We start from the raw sequence: 15,834 nt of genomic DNA, 5'->3' as shown, positions 1-15,834 counted from the left end.
GTTTATTGTGAATGTCATGGGGAAGTATTGTCAATATCTACACAGATTTCTGTGTTATGCAGTCAGAGGAGTGTGTCGGACATTTCAATTGTTCAGACTGAACCTGCGTCATTGTGTCTTTTTTCTTTCTCTGTACATATCTAGAGAGACATCGGGAAAAAGAACTGACACTTACTTGGTCCATCCGTGTGACAGTACATTTTGTGTTTACGCAGTTTGTGGCCGTCATCACGCAGCAGTGGGCTTTGGCGTCTTTGCCGTGTGTTCAACACAAGACAAGGAATCATGTGATGTTGTTAAGTGTTGACGGGGAGGTTTGTGGATTAAAAAAGCATTAGTTTGTCTACACTTGGAGCGTGGCTCGAAGCGAGGATTAGGCAACTCAGTTAGGGAGGGTGTGTGTGTGTGTGTGTGGCTGGCGGGCAGATGGTAAAGTCACCATGACAATGTCCTCCTCCTCTCTTGATCATATTCACTCCCTCTCTTTCCCTCTATCTCGATCCCTCTCTCATTGGGTCTCTCTCTCTCTCTCTCTCTCTCTCTCTCTCTCTCTCTCTCTCTCTCTCTCTCTCTCTCTTACCTGGGAAAATGTCACCCTGAAAACTATTAGTTACTTACTCACACATTCCCTCTGGTTAATGATTCATTCACATTCACACCAATTACAGAATAAGGTTATATCAGTTGTGATGTTATGAACAGTAATAACTACTGAAATATACGTACATTCCAAATATTATTTTCAGTGGTTCATTTTGAATAAGATAAAGAGATATCCCACATTCAGTTGTTGATTTTGAGGACTTCTGTCACCTAAAGTCTTTTATTTGATGATAACAGTATACCCCGGCTTTTGGTGCTGGGTACATCCGGTCACCATTTCCCATGTCTAGCAGTTACAAACCTTTCCCCTGTTTATTTCTTTAAAACCGCAATATGACTCTGGTTCTATACGAGAAACTGCTGCTCCATGAACTCCCCCTAAGTCTCCTAAACAAAGGATAACAAGAACCTGAAGCGTCCTGGCTGAGGTATGGATCACGGGTCTATTTATAGGCATGCAGATCCTTCTGAATGTGTCAACTGGCCTCCTCTATATTTAGCTCCGGGTACGCCTCTGTGATTAATTGCAGGTATATATAAATGTGCAGACTGACAGACAAACAGATCGATATGGAGGGATGGAGGGAGGGAGGGAGGGAGGGAGGGAGGGAGGGAGGGAGGGAGAAAAAGAAGAGAGGGGAGAGACATGCAGAGTGGAGGTGTCACAGAAGGACAGAGGAGCGGATAAGGGTCATCCAAACAGATTGGCCTGACATTAAATAAACTCAATTATTCAAATAAATGTCCTCATCTCTCTCTCATCAGCGCCCCTCTCCCTCACACCCCTGCCCCCATCCTGTACTCCCACAACATCAGCCACAGACACACACACACACACACACACACACACACACACACACACACGCACTTACACATACACACGCACGCGCACGCTCGCACTCACACACACACACACAGGCGCACCACACCACACACACACTCTTTCTCACACACAGACACACACACACACACACACACACACACACACACACACACACACACACACACACACACACACACACACACACACACACACACACACACAATTATTTTAATTACACATTTCTTTCCATCCCATTTGTCCAGGTGTCGAGTCCAGATGAACGCTCTTGCGTAGCTGTCTACTGCTAAGTAGAAAAATTATAAATATCCCAAAAAACAAGCTGTTCTGTAAGGGGTTGTTTCTCTGCTCATTGAAGTTGAACCGTTATATTAGTACTCTGATAATGTCAGTGATAACATTACCTGCCTATCTTCAATGTATTATTTCATTGTGTGTGTGCAATGATGACGTTATAGTTACAAGGAATTGTCAGATTCCACAAATGAATATTAATGACTCCGTTAACAGGGATTTTATTGCTAGTGCAGATAGAATAAGTATAGGGCTTCCGTGTGCGTTGTGTTTATGGTCAAAGTCCATCTGTATGATTAGTTTATGGTGTGGCCAATGACTAACACACTGCTGTGAGCAACGCCCTCTCCTCTCATCAGCGTTACCGAGCGACTCACCCCAATCACTCTTCTGCACACTCCTTATCTCATCTCTCCTGTCAGCCCCATGGACCTCACCTTTCACCCTCCTCTTCTCTTGCACTCCATCTTCACAGACCAACCCATGCACCCTCCCACACTCACTCATACACGGTGACTCCTCTCTCTTTCTCTCTCTCTCTCTCTCTCTCTCTCTCTCTGCTCCATACCTTCTGCTCAAACTTCTTTCTGGTTTTCTTATACACATCCCTCTCCCTCTTTTTGCCAACTCTCCTCTCGTTCCTACTTTCTTCCTTGCCATGTTCTTCTGCTCACTTCTCCTCTGTCCTCTGTCCTCTGTCCATCTGCCCCTTTGTCCTCCACCGGGAGATCGGCCCCAACTGTTCTCCTGGTGTCATCCTCTCCTCTTTGTTCGTTATCTCCTTTTCGATCCCACTTTCCTCACCACACCTTACCCTCTCTTTATCCCCGATATTTTCCTGGCCTTCTCTCCACTACTTTCCTCCTCTTTTCCACCACTTTGCTTCTTCCAATAAATCTCCTTTCTCTTCTTCCTCCTGTCCTATCCTGGCATCCTCTACACTCCTTGCTACCTCTTCTCCCCCACTTTCTTATCTTTACCTCCCCTCTCTTCTCCCTTCCTCTCTTTCCCTGGCACCCTGGCACCTTCTCATTCCTCTGCACCCGCGTGCTCTGCCCTTGGAAGCTCCTTGAAAGCGGATCCATCTCTCCTAATATAGCGACGGCAGACAACACAAAGCTACTGGAATAGCCTGTGGAGTAGAGACACTGGGGTTCTGGGAGAATCCCTAGAGGGAGAATCCTAGCTTTGCGTACGGTGCAGGAGAGTATGACGTTCAGTCACAGAGTTTATTGATCTGAGAAAAGAGCAAAGACAAAACTTCTGTCCCGTTCTGGAGCAGGCACGGAAAACAGGATAGAATGTCATGACTATGGTTCAAATGTTCAGTTTTGCATGGTACTCAAAGTCACTCACTCTCTATTAATACGCACAACAACAGGTTTATAACGTGATTATTTTGGTGACCTGTTCGGATTTATAAAATCATTCACAGATGATGGACATTTAAACAAAAACAGCATGCAGCTGATTCAAACAACTGCAAGGCAATTGCAGCTGCATTAATTCCTCGATAATAACAAACTACACAAAAGTAAAAACTTCTGAAAAGGATTTGAATCTCACAACCTCACTACCTGTTCCATCACATAACAAAACAAAGAAAAACTAAATATAGATAAGGAAATCCACAGGAAGAAAGGGAAAGATGAGAAGTGAATGGCTGTGGCTCTCTTCATGTACTCTCTTTGCAGGGGGGAGTGATTCCTCCACATAGAGCTCTGAGGATTTGAGTCATGCAGGTAAAACATTTAGCGGCCAGGCACGTTGCATTTAATGGTACGTGTGCGTGTGTGTGTGTGTGTGTGTGTGTGTGTGTGTGTGTGTGTGTGTGTGTGTGTGTGTGTGTGTGTGTGTGTGTGTGTGTGTGTGTGTGTGTGTGTGTGTGTGTGCGCGTGTGTGTATGTGTGTGCACTGTGCATGCTTTACATCTCTCAATAAATCCTAAAACAGGGTAGTTAATTTCAGCATGTATTGCTTGAAATCAAAGTGTTTTTACTTGGTGTTGGTGTAATCATTTGCCTCCATCTGTTCATCTGTTAATTGGGGTTCACAGGTCCTTTGTCTTCAGAAAAGCATTAGGATAATTCTCCACAGGGACAGGCACTGGCAATATTGTTCTTCCCTGAGTCAATGCCCCAATGCCCCCTTCTCCGCAACCGCCACCACCACCATCACCATTAGGGCTCCTGAGGACAGCATGCAAGGACACATAAAATCATTCACTGGACCGTGAGCCAAGCGCTCGGTTAAATCTGATGCTACACTAGCCCCAGACTAACAAAAATAAAACATTCAGAGGCTAAAAAGCAACATAAAACAGAAATGCAGCTTCAAACAGTCCCTTTTCAGAATTTTCGAGAATTTTAGGTTTATGTCATCATATTATTCTTTGTAATTTTTAACCACACCAAGGACACAAAGCCATCGCCCAATAAGGAATTTGGAGAATAATGAATAATTAAACTTTAACCTTGAGCCATTATACCCTATTTTTGTTGCCATACAAGCATTATTAAAACATTGGGATTATGGTCTATTATAATCCCTCAGGCTGTTCATAAAGTGTATTTTTTGTCATACAAATATGTACTTATTTTTTGCTATGAAATCCCTTTTGATTCACACAGTTGGAGAGTTAACAAAAAAGTTTGTGCTTCAGCGAATCGGTATAAATCCACAAATCTACCATCTCTGGAGATTATCTCTAGCTTTCGCCCTACAGTATGTCCTCTGTCTCTTTGCCTGCTATATACTGTACTCCCCCCCCCCCCTCTCTCTCTCTCTCTCTCTCTCTCTCTCTCTCTCTCTCTCTCGCTCTCTCTCTCTCTCTCTCTCTCTCTCTCTCTCTCTCTCTCTAACTCTCTCTCAAATCTCTTATGAGTCCTACATATTTAAAGCTTATGATTTTTGTTCTTGATTGTATAAGCACATACTGTGTGCTTGGGACAGTCTGTCACTCAGCAGCAAGTGTTTTGTCTGAATATGTATTGATGTTCACTAAAGCCATGTTTATAGTTTGCAGTGTGTTTGAGCTCCTAACCTGATTTTGATAATTTCTCCCTGCCAATATGCTACCGTAATCCAAGAGGAAGTGTTATAGAAAACATACATTTTTGGAATTTTCCTGGGTGTTTTTTAACTGTGTTTGCGCTGTAAGACAGTGTATTGGGCAAAAACCAGCATGCTATTTATAACAGAGTTCACTTTGGGCTATGAGGGAACTATCCCGGAATATCCATTAACAACTTGTGACAGATAAATCCAATGAATCACGTGCTTATTAAACAACTGATGATAATGTGAAACGGTGACCTAACAGTGACAAAAATACCTCTGTGTGGAAGCTGACACACACACTGTGCTGGAGAGGCCAGGATGACTTCAAGGGGATGCAGGATGGCTGCTCTGCCGAACGGATTACAACTGCTTCATGGCACTCTTCAGTCTTTCAAAAGGGTGAAAGTATTTTTCTTGTTCATTGAACAAATCATTTTCTGAGGCACCCACGATTCCTGTTTGACTTTCTCTATTCTCTAGTTTGACTAGTAAAATAATAGAGCTCTCCCTTTCTCTCCCTCTCTGTTCATTTTAATTCTCAATGTCTCCCTCGCATTGTTCTGCTTTTCTCTCTCTCTCTCTCTCTCTCTCTCTCTCTCTCTCTCTCTGCGTATTCTATGTAATGCATTTCAAATGTGCCCTAATCAGCCTGGTTTGCTGGAAGAAAAAAAAGCCTTTTACCTGTTCCAGCCCGAGCCACAATGATCAAAAGCAGAGTAAGAGGAGCCGCATCAATAGGTAGCAGAGAGGGATGAACATTGAATCCAGGAATGATTTACAGGACAATAAATGAATTAACAACACATCAAAGTCAGTCTGAAATCATCGCACTACAAACAGTGTGTGTGTGTGTGTGTGTGTGTGTGTGTGTGTGTGTGTGTGTGTGTGTGTGTGTGTGTGTGTGTGTGTGTGTGTGTGTGTGTGTGTGTGTGTGTGCATGTGTTTGTGCGTGTGTTTGTGCGTGCGTGCGTGTTTGTGTTGATAATACGATTTTAGCATCACATGTATCAATCCAATGTAATTAGAGATTGCTTTTGATTAACATGAAAGATGCCCTAGAATTTTTGGGGGCTAATTTCACCCTCCAAGGTGAACCGATCTGTTGCAGGGGATTACCTTGAACATGAAACGGTAAACAGTCTGGTGCTATTCCTGTAGTCCGTCTGAACTTCCAACACACATTTAGATTACATTTACATTTAGTCATTAGGAGGAGCCTTTTTTTTATACTTGCATTGTCATTGCTTTTCGAGGGTTAATATGCAAAACCTGAAGAAAAGAATTGCCTATGCTTTTATCCAACGTCTGAGGCTGACAATCAAAGCATACAATCAAACTGTGAGTGTTCCTTCATCAAAACAATGCGTTTCTAAATATTACAGAGCTGACAACCTCCTTCCAAACCACTTGTTCCTCTCATGTCTCACGTCACTGTCGTATTAGACATCACACCTGTTGGACTCAGATTGTAAGAAATTGTCACTGTGGATGCGTGATATATTTCTCTTAGTCTTTTCTCAAATATTATAAGGCTCATCTTCGCTGTAGGCAGCACTGTTCTTTACTTCACATATTCTACGCAAGGATTCTGACCTCTTACATGGTATTTGAAGACAATTGACTCTTGACTTTGTAATAAAGGCTCTTTAGATAAGATGTAAGAGCTATGATTAGATGGTCATTTGATTTAAATATGCATCCTTCAGCCATTATCAGGGGGGAAAATATCTGAAAATATCTGTTTTGAGTTGCCTGAGCATTACTCTGTATAAGGCAATTAAGATTGACAATTAAGACCAATCCCAGCTCACGGCTGACCAATCAGGACAGCTGCCCCCTGTTTTGTTCAGGGTCTCCATCTTGCCTGTCATCCACACCTGCATGAATGCCGGATATAAGTAGTTGAGAATAGTATTTTTTTTTATTCAAATTAAGTCTGGTAAAATAATGAATACTCCATAAGAATTATTATTTTAGTGTGAACTAGGAAGCTGTGGTTGGAGTTCATCTCTACTTGTGGTTAATCCAACAGACTTGATAGGTCACTGTCATTGTCTGGAATCAAGGCCGTCATACACTATCCTCAGCAACGGGATTATACCCAATCCGCTATGAAGGAAGTGTTTGTGTGTGTGCGTGTGTGTATGTGCAAGGTTATATGCTTGTGTCTGTGTGTGTGTGTGTGTTTGTGTGTGTGTGTGTGTGTGTGTGTGTGTGTGTGTGTGTGTGTGTGTGTGTGTGTGTGTGTGTGTGTGTGTGTGTGTGTGTGTGTGTGTGTAAGCTTCTGTATTCATGCATGTGTGTGTGTGTGTGTGTGTGTGTGTGTGTGTGTGTGTGTGTGTGTGTGTGTGTGTGTGTGTGTGTGTGTGTGTGAACAAGCTGATATGCAAGTGTGTTCATGTGTCTGTTAGTGTAAGGTTATAAGCATGTGTGTGTGTGTGTGTGTGTGTGTGTGTGTGTTTGTGTGTGTGTGTGTGTGTGTGTGTGTGTGTGTGTGTGTGTGTGTGTGTGTGTGTGTGTGTGTGTGTGTGCAAGCTGCTGTGGGTGTGTGTGTGTGTGTGTATGTGTGTGTGTGTGTGCATTTATGTAAGCCTCTGTATTCGGGTATGCATGTGCATGAGTGTGTGTGGTTGTGTTGGTGTGTGCACATGTTTGTACACGATGCTTGTCTAGGCAACAGGCCAAGGGGCTGTTGGTGTAATCTGCGAGCTCATTCGTTAATGCCACACTCTGTTCCATCACAGTGCATTATGGGATGCCCGCTTTGCTTCCTCCTGCGATGACATCATCATCGCACACCTCTGTCCAACAATCATTGATACACAGAGTTCACATGTAGAACACTGTCTACAATCCCACATGCCCAATCAAATATATTTTTATTTACATACAGATAATGCACAATGATGAATATAGATTATAGATTATGTATCTCAAAGGCTACGACCTCAACCCTAATTTACTTGAGTGTTTTTGTCCATGTTTGTGTTTAAAGGATCAGTGTCATTATTTGTGATTTCGGTAATGGGCTCCTTCCCCAAACCTTTGGCCTGGCTGGGCTCATAGTTCACTCTTTCTCTTGCAATGGTTTCCCATGGGTTCCTTTGACTCTTACTGAAGAGATGAGGCCATCATCTTCCTTTTAAGGATGATGTTTTAATGATGGTTTGTTCCTATGTTCCCCCTGCTGCCTCCTTTGTATCTTATATAACGTTGGTATTGATAGGCTGTATTAATTTCATTATGAAGCAATACAACGTTTGCCTGCTTGACTGTTGCGTGCATTCTCTGTTGAATACACTTATGTTGATCCCCTCTGATCTGCCTTTCCACTCATCTCCGCATTGTTAAACAGCTTTACACCGTTCTACACTGATTCTCTCTCTCTCTCTCTCTCTCTCTCTCTCTCTCTCTCTCTCTCTCTCTCTCTCTCTCTCTCTCTCTCTCTCTCTCTCTCTCTCTCTCTCTCTCTCTCCCCCCCCCCCCCCCCCCCCCCCACCACCACAAACTCACAACCATACACAATCGCTCCATGAAAGACACGCGCCTTCACGCCCCTCCTCTTTCGTCTCGCCTCTCCCTCCTCTCCCCTCAACATCTCCGGCTCGAGGGTGGATCGGACTCCGCGAGAGACAGGCAGCGAGGCGAGGTGACGCATCCATGGAGTGCCGCGCTCTCCTCCATCGTCCACTCCAGGATAGCTATACTCCGTTTGATGTTATCTAGCGCAGAGAGAGACCGCGCGTTTCACGCGACAAGGAACAGGGTCGGTTTGTTTGTGTTTTTGTAGTGTTATCGCCCCGTGGCGTGGTCGAATCTCCCGACTAAATCCCCCCCCCCCCCCCCCCCTCCGTCGTGTAGCATAACTTTGCTTGTTCACGAGACCTCACTCCGTACCGTAGCCCCCCTTCCGCGCGCTCACCCCTTGACCACTTCTGTACTTGTGTGTCACCGAAACCCGGGCTCTAAAGCGCGGGAACACGAGAGAAGAAGGCAATGGACGGCTCGGTGGCGGGAGGGATCATGCCTGACATGTCTTTCGGACTGCGAGGTCACGCGCTCCCGGTGATGCCCAACCAGCGCAAGACGAAAGCCAGACGGAAAAAGCGAAAGGAGTTGTTCGCCTTCCAGATGTGCTTCATGGGGGCGCTGCTGGTCCTGGTGATGGGCATCAAGTCTCTGGCACGCAAAACAGGTAGACGTTTATTCACGGTGTTGTGCATCGCAGCCTGATTGTGATTTGTTCAGCACGTTAACTAAAGTGTTATTTTTGACTTATTCGGTTTCATTCTAACGTTTTTGCAGAGGACTCACAAGGAAGGAAAAACCCGTAAGCAATTATGTTTTAATGAGATGGCTTAGCGTTTGAAATGAGCCGACTTCAAACCAAATGTGGTTTATTCAAGTCATGCTGGTTTTGAAAGGCAAATTATTATATAGGTATGAACGAATTTGATGTATAACGTCCTCATTTCAGACAAGGCCATCAAATAAATTATGTTGGTATATTAATGCAATGTCAATCACAATTTAATGGACTCTATTTTGCATAACTAAAAGCTTGCGCTATGAGAAGAATTAGGAAAGCCACATATTTAGCACCCTCAGATCGATAGATCACCTTTGATCCGCCTCTGCAGGTATGATCAAGATCAAGCAGTGGAATTAGATTTGATTTTATTTCTCCAAGTATCGGGATTTCTGAAACCCTGAAAAAAACAAACACATTTGACATTTCTCCATGGAGCCGGTCCACTTAGGCTAATGGGCCTCTGATCAATATTTATGAACATGATCAGCTGTGTCCCAAGGCCGGAAACCCGAGAACCAAGGAAGCAAACCAGTGATGTCATTGAAAATACTAACACTGCTAAGGCACGTCCCCCCGCAACAATGTAAAGGTGATACTGTTCCTTCGCTGTGATTGTCTTTCACACTATTGATGACACCAAGACTACTCTGTAACGTTCTTCACATCTCCAAGCCATACTCATTCCATATGTGCTGGAGTATGTTGTTCATGCTACACCAGTGGCAACCACTACACCAAAGTCAAAGTCAAAGTCAAAGTCAGCTTTATTGTCAATTCCGAAATATGTGCCAGACAAATTGCATTTGTCTCTGACCCACGGTGCAATTACCAGTGCCAACCACCACACAAGTGGCAACCGCTACACCAGTGGCTACCACCACGCCACTTACAACCGCTACACCAGTGGCTACCACCACGCCACTTACAACCGCTACACCAGTCGCAACCGCTACAGGAGTTGCGACGGCTACAAAAGTTGCAACCCCCTAGTGCTATACCAGTTGCATTAAGGTTCATAATAATATTCATTGAACATTGCTCTTTGGACAAACATCTCAAAGTTAATCATGTTAAAGTTATTATCTCCTACTTAGATTTTGAATGATGTGTTCTGTTTGGTAGCTCTTTTTGTGGATGCAGGATCAGAAATCTATCTGATGGTACTTTTTGTAGAGAGAAAGGTCATCATGACTGAAGTTCGACCTTATCTTGCCCATGTGACTTCATTCCTTTATTCATTGGCCTGTCAATGTCATGGGTTTATGGGACAGAAGCTGGGACCGTTTGGGACATGTAGCCACATTGGAAAAACATATAGTATCTGATATCTTTCTCTCAGCACCCTCTGCCTATAGAATGGGCCAATTAGCCATGAATAACCCATAACACCAAACCTCTCAAGCTGCTCTTTTTTTGAAGAACACAGCCACACAGGCATGTGACATACACATACGCACCCACACACAATGACGTGTGCGTTTGTGTTTGCATGTGTGTTTGTGTGTGTGCGTGTGTGCGTGTATGCAAATCCTGTGTCCAACGTCTACCTCATCTGCCCTTGCCCTCCAGCTGTCCTCCTTTTACTATTCCACCCATCTCTTCATCTCCCCCCTCCCCCCTCCCTCCCACACTCCCAACACCACAACAAAGGCCAAGCAAATGCAACAGTGTGCCCCACAGGACAAAAGCCCTCTCCCACCTAGGTAGGGGGCAGTGGGCATAGGGGGATTACCCATCAGAGTAAAACACATTACCTAGTTGCTATTATCGAAAAGTCATAATGTCCCTGAGCCCTGCTACTCAAGCAAAGGTCCTTTATCATCCATCTGTGATCAAACATTAACTCTGTGTGTGTGTGTGTGTGTGTGTGTGTGTGTGTGTGTGTGTGTGTGTGTGTGTGTGTGTGTGTGTGTGTGTGTGTGTGTGTGTGTGTGTGTGTGTGTGTGTGTGTGTGTGTGTGTGCGAGCGAGTGAGTGAGTGTATGTGTGGGTCTGTGGTACAAAGACAGCCAAGAGAAGCGGTCGTTAATGTTTCCTGGGAATATCTCTGTTATACAATATTAGTCTCCAGATGATCTGATTACGTAAGCGGAGGCACGTTGGGCTGTGTGTGTGTGTGTCATTTGTGCACGGCATGTGTGTGTTTTGTGTGTGTGTGTGTGTGTTTAGTGTGTGTCGCCACTCCGCATGCGATGAGGACAGCATAGGTAACAAGATCATATAGGAGTGTAATGGAAGGACAAGAAAATGATGTGGGAGATGGTGGAGGTGGAGGGGAAGAAGAGGTTGAGAGGAGAGGGAGGAAAGGAGAGGGTGGAGAGGAGATGGAGAGGAAGAGGGCGGTGGAGAGGAGATGGAGAGGAAGAGGGCGGTGGAGAGGAGAGGGGGGTGGGGAGGAAGAGGGAGGTGGAGAGGTGAAGAAGGTGGAGAGGAAGAGGGAGGTGGAGAGGTGAAGAAGGTGGAGTGGAAGAGGGAGGTGGAGAGGTGAAGAAGGTGGAGAGGAAGAGGGAGGTGGAGAGGTGAAGAAGGTGGAGGGGAGAGGGAGGTGTAGAGGAGAGGGAGGAGGAGAGAGGTGGATAGGAGAGGAGGTGGAGGAGAGGGACGTGGAGAGGAAAAGGTAGAGAAGTTGAGTCTGAGAGCAAAAGGAGGTGGATAGGAGGTGGAGAAGAGGAGTAAGAGAATGAGACGGAGGGGAGAAGGAAGGAGGACAGGCGGTGGAGAGGAGGTGGAGAGGATCGGGAGGTAGAAGGGAGGAAGAGAAGGGAAGAGGAGAAGGAGGCAGAGAGGAGAAGGAGTGGAGACAGAGGACGGGAGGAGGAAGGAAGGAGTGGGAGACGGAGAGGAGGAAGAGAAGAGGAGGAGGAGAAGGAGGGGGAGAGTGCAGAGGAGGTGGAGAGGAGACGGAGCAGAGAGGAGGGGGAAGAGAGGATAGAAAGAGGTTGGAGAAGAGGAAGTGAGGAGAAGGAGCAGGGGGGCTGAGAGAGGAGCAGGAGGTTAGTCACAGAGACGGAGCACTCTGTGCCTAAAGCACGGCGCGTTGGGACCGAAATAGACAGAAATAATTAAAAAAAGGGAAGTGAAAAGGGAGGGAAATAGCGGCAGTGATGTGATGCTGGCATCGCCAGGAGGAGACAGGAGAGCAAACAAGGACATCCAGGAGAAGGCGCAGAGGGTAGAGGAGAGGGAGGAGGAACGCCAGGGTGGTTAGAAAACGGAGAGAGTTGAATTTCAGACGAATAATGATCGGCAAGTACTCACAGTTTCAATTCAGAACTGATGCGCTCAGATGAGCGGCTGGGGTTCAATTCAATCAAATGATCTGATAGTTGTCTGTTAGTTGAAGAAGCAAAAGTGTCTGCTTGCCTGAGCGAGTGTTAAATTCAATTCCGTTCCCTATGTATAGGCTACCGTTGGACGTATAAAATCGAACTTGAACTTGAAAAAACTCATGTACTTTGAATTGTGTTGGGGTACTTTGAATGTAATCCTGAGGTTGTCATTGAAATGGTCCTGCAGGAAGCAACACCTGTTATCTCCCATTTTCCAATCTCTCTCTGTCTCTGTCTCTGTCTCTGCCTATGTCTCTGTTTCTTTCTCTCTCTCTTTCTATCGTTCTTCCTTTCCTATTTTCTTTCTTTCGTTCTTTTCTTCAGCGTCTCTCGCTCTGTTGCTCTGTACCCCTCTACAGGGACTGTTGGCTCTTTACTTCATCCACAAAAACATGTTTTGTTTTGTTATTCGCAATACAAACAGACACACACACACACACACACACACACACACACACACACACACACACACACACACACACACACACACATTCAAGTACACAACTTTCAAACACACACACACACACACACACACACTGAAGCACACACATACACAGGCTGCATCTAATTCAGCTGCATCTGGGTCACCACTAAAAAACAACCATTCTCCCTCTCTCTGTCTCTCTGATCGTATCTCGCCATCTCCCCGTGCGCCCAATTCGCCACCATACGCCTCTTGCTCATTACGATCTGTGTCTGTTTGTATTTCTCTCATTCTTTCCCGCTCTCTGCTTTATCCCTCGCTCTTTCGGCCCCTCCACACCACCACCTCCCCTGTCTAGCTGTCACTCTCCCCCGCTCTCATCTTTATTCTCATTCCCTCCCTTCTCTCTCTTTCTGTCTTTGTTTCCCCCTCTCTCACTCTCTCTATCACTTTTTCTGTCTCTGTATCTTCCTTTTTCTCTATCAGCACTCCATTTTGGTCTCTTCAGGACCCCCACACATCATTATTTCAGCCTGTGACACCCCCTCCTGCAAACACACACACACACACACACACACACACACACACACACACACACACACACACACACACACACACACACACACACACACACACACACACACACACACACACACACAAACACATTCCAGTGCCCTCATCTCCTTTCTTCAGTTTTTAATGCGTATTTTTTGTGTATTTTGTTTGGCCAAATATTTCCAAATACAAACATTCCTGCTGAGGACACCAAAATACTGACATCTGCACTGGTCAACGTTGGACGGATTTTACATTTGACGACTGAGCTCACGGGCTGTGTGTGTTAGTGTGAGTCTGAGTTCTTGAGGATGTCTGTTTGTGGATGTGCAGGCAGGTTGTGTACACCTGTGACTCTGCCCTGGATGAGCTTTCATTCCATTAGTGTTCAGGTGGCTGAAGTTTTCTTTGCATTAACACTTATGGATTGTCTTCCAGGCCATCATACTTCCTCTGAGATGCATTCAGTGTGTAATGTGCATACATGGCTACGGTGTACACACATGCTCCCATGTACATTGTATATCAAACTTAATGTTCAAACGGTGGGCTTGCTTTTCAATTTGACGGCTCGAGACAGCAGCACAGTTCTGCATCCGACAAGGATGTGTGTGTGTGTGTGTGTGTGTGTGTGTGTGTGTGTGTGTGTGTGTGTGTGTGTGTGTGTGTGTGTGTGTGTGTGTGTGTGTGTGTGTGTGTGTGTGTGTGTGTGTGCGTGCGTGCGTGCGTGTGTGCCTGCGTGTGTGTGCCTGCGTGTGTGTGTGTATGTGTGCAGTAGATCCCACTCTCTGCTGTTCCTCCATCAGGTGTGTACTCTCGTGCATGGTGGCGTCCAGGAGCACCTCATTATGGGAGCCTTTTCCGTGTCTATTTACTTGGCTGCTCGTGGGCCTCGTGACAGCCAGCTGGGGGTTTGATATATGGCTCTGTGTGTTTTCTCCTGTTGCGGGCCATACTCTAATAGGGCTTGTCATAACTACAGGCTTTACATCCCAGGGAAATATGTGTTGGCCTCATTCCTGTCTCAGTGTATATCTCTTACCATTTAGTCTTGCGTTGACTGGAATTGATGGGAAAGATGCGGGGGGTGAACATGCGGTGTGTGTGTTTGTGTGTTTGTGTATGGGGATTGGGGTGAAAAGTGGTGTGTGTGTGTGTGTGTGTTGGTGTGTAGGTGTGTGTGTGTGGGTGTGTTTGTGTGCGTGGGGGTTTGTGTGTGAGAGTTAAGATGGATTGATGGATGGACAGATGGATTGGAGTTCGATGCCTGATATTTGTTGTGTTTTGCGGTGTGTTGCTGCTTTGGAATGTTGTGTTGTAGTGTGATGTGTGTGTTTGTTACTGTGTTTGTGTGTGTTACTATGTCTGTTTGTGTGTGTGGGTATGTGTGAGAGTAGAGATGGATTGGTGGTTGAATAGTTGGGTATACAGATGGATATATTGATGAATTGACTGATTTGTCGGTCGGTTGGTTGATAAGTTTGTGAGTGGTTCATTGATTCATTGATTAATCGGTTGAATCATTGTTTATTGTTGGTGAACAATTCAAGCATTGATATAACTGGACAAAACAAAACCCACTGAAGGGGGACGATCAAAATAAGTTAATTACAGCGTTGCTGCAGAACAACCCTACCCATAAGCCTATATGTACTAGAAGTAAAGACAACGTTGTCTGTCCTAGTGATGGTGAAATGTGTCTTCTCTTGAGGCTTCTACTGCTGTGGCCCCATGGTTGGCTGACACATTAGGCTGACTGCTGCAGTCACTCAAAGTACTCATTCTGCCATTGTGAATGAACACACTCCTGTTTTGGTAATACCATACCATCCATTATAACCGCAGGGGGGGCCCTCTGACACACACGCACGCTGGTAGAGCAGACACAAAGAAAACGTATCACACACAAAGAGTTTGAGTGGTGCTTTAATGTGAGAGAAATGGCTCCTAGCTTTAACCGTTGACATCAATCCTCTGTGACATTTAATTTTCAGTACACATGAAGAGTGGAAGGATAAACAAATACAAAAAACATAGATGTTCTGAAGATCTCAAGAGGACTGTCAAGTTAATTGCAAGTGATTTACAGGAGGAGAGCATGGAATTAAACTAAGCAAGGATGTGGCCAAGGTTTGTCATACTACTAGTGAGTGGTCTGATAAGGGGATTATATTAAGTCTTTGGTGTGAATGCATTTCCCAAAATATATTTCGATATTTTTTACCGATTAGAGATGGTTCATTTCCAATGTGAACTTAGAAAATGTGAACCGAACATCCTAGGTTGGAGAAGGTTTTGTTTGGGTAAGGATTTTATAAATATTGGTCAGACAGCAGAAGTAAAGGCAGCCAGAGTGCAGAGCTGTATGGCTGTGCTGCTCCACGGGGAAAAGGCTACTGTGGAGGAGGGCCTGGGTG

The 15,834-nt window shown here is 45.1% G+C and overlaps 1 protein-coding gene across 1 annotated transcript in view; it reads left to right on the top strand.

Annotated features, from left to right (window-relative positions):
- Positions 1 to 8,344: 8,344 nt before the first annotated feature.
- slc24a3 (solute carrier family 24 member 3) overlaps positions 8,345 to 15,834 on the top strand; it is a 61,498-nt gene continuing 54,008 nt past the window's right edge. Inside the window, exon 1 of the mRNA XM_060073479.1 lies at positions 8,345 to 8,993. Coding sequence (XP_059929462.1) covers positions 8,795 to 8,993 — 199 coding nt within the window. The 5' untranslated portion in view covers positions 8,345 to 8,794. The remainder of the gene's footprint in view (positions 8,994 to 15,834) is intronic.

The sequence above is a fragment of the Gadus macrocephalus genome, chromosome 15, assembly GCF_031168955.1.
Source record: "Gadus macrocephalus chromosome 15, ASM3116895v1".
In the NCBI taxonomy this organism is placed as follows: Eukaryota; Metazoa; Chordata; class Actinopteri; order Gadiformes; family Gadidae; genus Gadus; species Gadus macrocephalus.
Note: the sequence above shows the minus strand (reverse complement) of the source record. Positions and strands in the feature narration are given on the sequence as shown.